General features: G+C 31.3%; 1 protein-coding gene across 1 annotated transcript; it reads right to left on the minus strand.

The window, feature by feature from the left end:
* Nucleotides 1-224: 224 nt before the first annotated feature.
* On the minus strand, nucleotides 225-1,790 carry LOC107947908 (senescence-specific cysteine protease SAG39). The gene is made up of 2 exons (XM_041111168.1): nucleotides 1,343-1,790; nucleotides 225-640 (listed from the first exon to the last, which is right to left on the minus strand). Exons 1-2 carry the CDS (start codon nucleotides 1,788-1,790, stop codon nucleotides 225-227), a joined length of 864 nt encoding a protein of 287 aa, XP_040967102.1.
* Between the last annotated feature and the right edge of the window lie 3,901 nt (nucleotides 1,791-5,691).

Consider the following 5,691-nt stretch of genomic DNA (forward strand, 5'->3'; position numbering starts at 1 on the left):
TTATCCTTTTTCAAATAAAGATATTGTAACAGAAGGAAAGGCCATAATTATATGAACTCATGCAACTGGATAAGAAGCTCGCATGGCGATACCACATTTATTCACCCCTCTTTGAATCTTCATAAACCCATTCTCACCCCAATTTCCTCCCCATGAATTCTTCACGATCCAATAATCTACCCCTTCTTCACTCGTCCCGTATCCAACAATGGTGATTGCATGGTTTAAATCACTGCCACAATCTCCATTAAACACTCCACCACCTTGAAAAACCGGAAGGCTTGTCCACTCCCATCGATTCCAATGGATACAGGTTGATTCGCCACCGCCTTAAACATGGCGTTTTCATCGTTTACAGGCAATGTTTCGTAGCCATTGAGGGTGGCTGCTTTGATCGACTGTTTCACTAAATCGCAAGCTTCTTGGATTTCGAGATATGGGTAGTCTTTTTCGGTGGTTATCCCTTGGTTTTGGGTGATGTAATCATAAGCATTCGTCATCAGTCCACCGTCGCACCCTTTGTTCCCTCCATTTGTGCTGCAATCCAACAATTGTTGCTCCGATAATGAGATTAATTTCCCTGTTTTGATTTGGAGTATCCCTTCAATGGCTGCCACTGCTGAAAATGCCCAACAACAGTCTGCACAAATAAATGGAAAGTAACCCTTCTTAATTAAATAATAAAATTATTTGCAAAAGTTCAGGTAAAATTTATTACTCAATTTCTAAACTCTTCAAGCCAAAATGATATTCTACTAAAGTTTTTTCAACAATATCAAAAATTTAATTTAATTGAAGTTTAATATTAAACTTTTAATTTTAATGATTTCTTTTTGGACAAAATGATGATATATACATTGAAATTGTAATGATATATTTATTGAAATTATAGTAATAATCTAAAATGAAGGCACAATAAGAGTGATAAATATGATCCCAAACCGGTTAATTTCTTCTTTTATTTTGACAAAATCAAACATTAAATTTAACTATATAATTCTACACATTATAACATAAAGTTTTTATTCTATTTAGAAATATATATATATAATTTAAACTACAGTGATTGATTTAGTAATAAAGGATTATTCATTCATAGAATCCACTTGAGTTTAAATATTTAATGAAGTAAATGATAGATCTTTATTTGAGTAACGTCCTTTGAACATAGTGTTTATATAGTGTGAGTATGTCTCCACCATAGATGCATGAGTACTAATCCTCTAATTGCACGCTACCGAAAAGAAATCTTGAAATTTTCTTTTCATACTCTATGAAATTTGAAGATTTTATTATTAAAATATAAGTGCATTAATCTTTACACACATATATTAACACTTACTACATTTGCCCTGCTGCTTAACAGGAGTGACGGCTCCATGGTCCCTCCAATCAAAGCTTATATCCAAGCCTGCAGCCATCGTTGATTCGGGAAAATCTGAAAAATTTTCATACATATATGATGTTGATTTGGACAATGTGGGGTAATCTTGTAACTTATATCCGGTGTGAGCCGCAAGGAATTCATCTTGTGCCATGTCTGCATATTCATTTAAACCTAGCTTAAAGCTCTTATTTCCACCATTGTTGAAGCTCTCAATATATTCCAAGTTCTCTTTGAATATATTAAGACGTTTCTCCTTCTCTAATTCGCTCTCATATTCTCGGCCGTAGTCAACCATCCATTGCTCACGTTTTTCAACAATGGAGGTTTCATGGATTGTACGAGACATGATAAGAGATGCCAATGTCCCAAAGATTAAAGAAAAAAAGACATGAACTAAACTCATTGTTTCGCAATATATGTAGAGATTCAACACTAATTTATGGTTGTTTTTTGGGGCTAATTGCCAAGTTGTGAAGAACTAGCAACCAATGCATGTATATATATACTACAATGTATGAGTCATGTGCAACTAGTTTTAGAAATTAATTGAAAATATATATATATTTAAGACATGTTGCCTTTTTTGCTTTGCTTTTATTACTGGATTACATTCTTTTCTTTTACTTTATTCCATTCCCTTTAATCGTCCGTAATAGTCTCTTAATGTTCCTCAAATGCAATCTATCTAGTGCATGAAATATGTCAATTAAGTTTTTTTCTCTATGTACAAGATTTGATATTTTTCTCTATTAATTCTTTTTTTCTTTCTTTTTTTTATGAATTTTACTTTTTATTTGTTTGAATTCAGTTTAACGTTGGGGTTTTATTTTTATATGATGTTGGCTGTTTCCCATTGCTTACGATCTTTTCATTAGTTTACAAAGACTATAAATTTAGTTGGCATTGAGAAAATGGTGGCTACCCTCTAAAGATTACAAATATTTGTTGAAAAAATTACATTTTATGGGAACTTTGAGGCAAATTCTAAATAGGTAAAGGTGGAGAGTTGAACCATAATTTATGGTTTTATATTCTACTCTATGAGACCTTTACAATGGTATATCATATCAAAATGGTTGAGTGATGAATGAGAAATTGATGCTCAAAATGGTATATCATATCCATGAGACCTTTTCTTTTACATTAGTAAATACCAAGTGTATGATCTGTTTATATATTTAAACTCTCTTAAAAAGTAATTGAATGATTAAGTTTGTAATCTTACCTCACGTGCAAGGGGGTGCAGGTCCAAACTCGACGAGGTTGGGGTGCACCCACACGATGTGGGCGATGCAAAATGTCCATACCGATTGGGCACAATTGGGCCTGCGGATATTTTAGCCCAACTCGAATTTATTTTCCTATCAGACAAAATCTGCTCATATATGGAAACTTATCTTAGTAATTTGATTCCCACAAATCTGTTTAAAATTTTAAATCAAATTAATTTAATAGTAGATTTTAGGGATTTTTTTCTAAAATTTCAACACTCTCCATGCCTATAAAAGGCCATGAATCTAAAGGGTTTTTGCACACTCTCATACTCTCTAAGAATTTCTCTTGCCGAAATTCTGTTGTTCCAAAAAATATCCTTTTTCACTTTTCATGTTTTTTTTAAATATTTCGGTGATAGAAAAAAGTATTGTTCATTCGATTGATCGTGGTAGAGGTGCTACTACTTCGACCAGTGCTGTTGTTGTATCCTGGGAGACATTCGCCCAACGTTACTCTAAGTACTATAAGAGCGGTCGAATTTGTCTTAAGGAAATTGTGTTTCACAAGCCTCAACGTTTCATAAGATCTCGATTCTCCTTTATTTCAATTGTTTATTATGGTTTCATTTGATTTTCGTATTTGATAAATTAACTATAAATAATTTTGTTCATATTTTATTTTATATGTATTTATTTATAATTAATTTATTTTGTTTGCTAATGTGTTTTGTCCAACAATCTTAAGATAAATTCGCTTATTTGCAATTTTCTAATCCGACACAACACCAAAGTGAAGAAATTTTTTTATATATTTTTTCAATAATCAATTTTTTTAAAAATAAATCTGTTTCGGGATTTTCCCGTCATTCAACAGATTTCCTTTTCTTCTATTATTATTTGTTTTTAATTTCCAAATAAATATTAAAACTAATAAAATTTGTTTCGAAATCTTCCCGTTGTTTAACAGATTTTATTTGATTTTGTTTCTAAATTAAAAATAGGTAAAATCTATTTCGAGATTGATTCCCACCGTTCAACGGATTTATTCAATTTATTTTATTTTATTTCCAAACGGGAAATTAAAGGTAAAATTAAATTCGTTTCGAGATTAATTCCCACCGTTCAATGATTTTATTCCAAATTTATTTTATTTCCAAAACCAACTAAACAAAATCTGTTCTGGGATTGATTCTCGTTGTTCAACGGTTTTATTCCAAATTCTGTTTTATTGCCAAAAATGGGTAACACTTTGATTTGTTGCCAAAAACGAAAAATTAAATTAAATAAAATCTTTTTTGGGATTTATTTCCGTTTTTTAACAATATTTTATTTGATTTTATTTTGTTTCCAAATTAGAATAGAATTAAATAAAATCCGGTTCGAGATTTATTCCTTCTGTCTAATAAGATTTTATTTTATTTCCAAATTCGAATTAAATTAAATAAAATTATTCCCGCCATCAAACAATATTTTATTCGATATTGTTTTGTTTCCAAACAAAGATGTAATCAAATAATTCTATTTCAGGATTTATTCCCATCGTTTAATAGATTTTATTCTAATTTAATGATATAATTTTGTTTAGGATTTAATCCTGCTGTTTAACAAAATTAATTTTGATTTTGTTTAACAAATCAAAGGGAAATTTTTCTATTTATGGTAGGCTTAATTGTGGCTTTAAATGAATTAAAAGAAATTTATCGACGGTGAATTAAAAAGACAATATAAGAATGCATGTCTAGGATTGGTTCCTTGAAAGACTTGGTATTTAAAGCATGCCGAGTGCACCACTTTTTTTTTAGGGTTACCTACCTGATGCATTGTTTTATTATATTTTTTATTAGACCGTATAAACTTTTGTTTCGGGTTTTATTAGATTCCTGTCGTCTAACAAAAGTAGATAAGTTTTCTAATTCTAGTTTTCTTTCGTAACAGAAAAATGAAGACTCCCACCTATTCAATCAATTTGCAATCTGAAGATTTGGTTCAAACACAATCTTTGATCCAAAGCTCAGTATTACTGGTGGCGGCTGCTGTAAGCCACAACGAGAAACTTACAAAATTCTCAGGACAGAATTTCAAGACTTGGCAACAAAAAATATTGTTTTATTTGACCATATTGAACTTGGCCAAATTTTTGAAAGATGACCTCCTACTAGTAAAGAGGGCGAGGTAGATGAAGTTACCGCTTTCACTGCTGTTGAAGCTTGGAAACATTCGGATTTCCTATGCCGAAACTACATCCCGAATGGATTGTTGGATGCGTTGTACAAAGTGTATAGTGTAAAGAAAACAACTAAGGAATTATGGACATCGTTGGACCATAAATACAAAACTGATGATGCTAGAACTAAAAAGTTATTAGTTGCTAAATTTTTGAATTTTGTAATGGTTGATGCTAAATTAGTTGTAAATCAAGTCCAGGAACTTCAATTGATCATTCACGGAATTCTTGTTGAAGAGATGATAAGAACTGAATCTTTCCAAGTGGCAGCCATTATTGAAAAGTTGCCTCCTACTTGGAATGATTTCAAAAATTACCTAAAGCACAAAGAAAGGAAATGTCAGTGAAAGACCTAATTGTCAGACTTTGGATTGAAGAAGATAATAAAGGTTCAGAAAAGAGGCTTAACAAAGCAGCAAATGACAATGTTGATAGGGCAAGCATCGTAGAAGCTAAGAAAGACTTCAAGAAATGAAAACAATCGCAAAATGGGCCTAAACTGAGACTAAAAGATGGTGTTTCCAAGAAGCAAAAATTTCAAGGAAAATGCTTCGATTGCAACAAGATGGGGAACAAGTCATCTGACTGTAGGATCCCAAAGAAAATTAGAGCTAATGAGGCTAATGCTATCGAAGAAATTTCCAAGGAAGTGTCGAATATGAAATTATGTGCCTAACTATGAATAAGAATGTTCTTAGTAAAGGGGAATGTTTATAGGAATGAGATATGTATTAAACTAAATGTTATCTCTATAAAAGAAAAACTATAAATAAGAATGTTGTTCTTTCCTGTTCATATGCAATTATTTAATTAATGGCATGGTAAGCTCGGATATGTTAAAGTACTTTACGTACATAAATTAACCT

The sequence above is a fragment of the Gossypium hirsutum genome, chromosome A04, assembly GCF_007990345.1.
Source record: "Gossypium hirsutum isolate 1008001.06 chromosome A04, Gossypium_hirsutum_v2.1, whole genome shotgun sequence".
Classification (NCBI taxonomy): Eukaryota; Viridiplantae; Streptophyta; class Magnoliopsida; order Malvales; family Malvaceae; genus Gossypium; species Gossypium hirsutum.

Bases quoted from the DNA above. Each gene is read 5' to 3' on its own strand.
- LOC107947908 (XM_041111168.1), bottom strand. From the start codon at position 1,790: ATGAGTTTAGTTCATGTCTTTTTTTCTTTAATCTTTGGGACATTGGCA. The intron at 641-1,342 runs GTAAGTGTTAAT...TTATTTGTGCAG, and splicing joins TAAGCAGCAGGGCAAATGTA to ACTGTTGTTGGGCATTTTCA.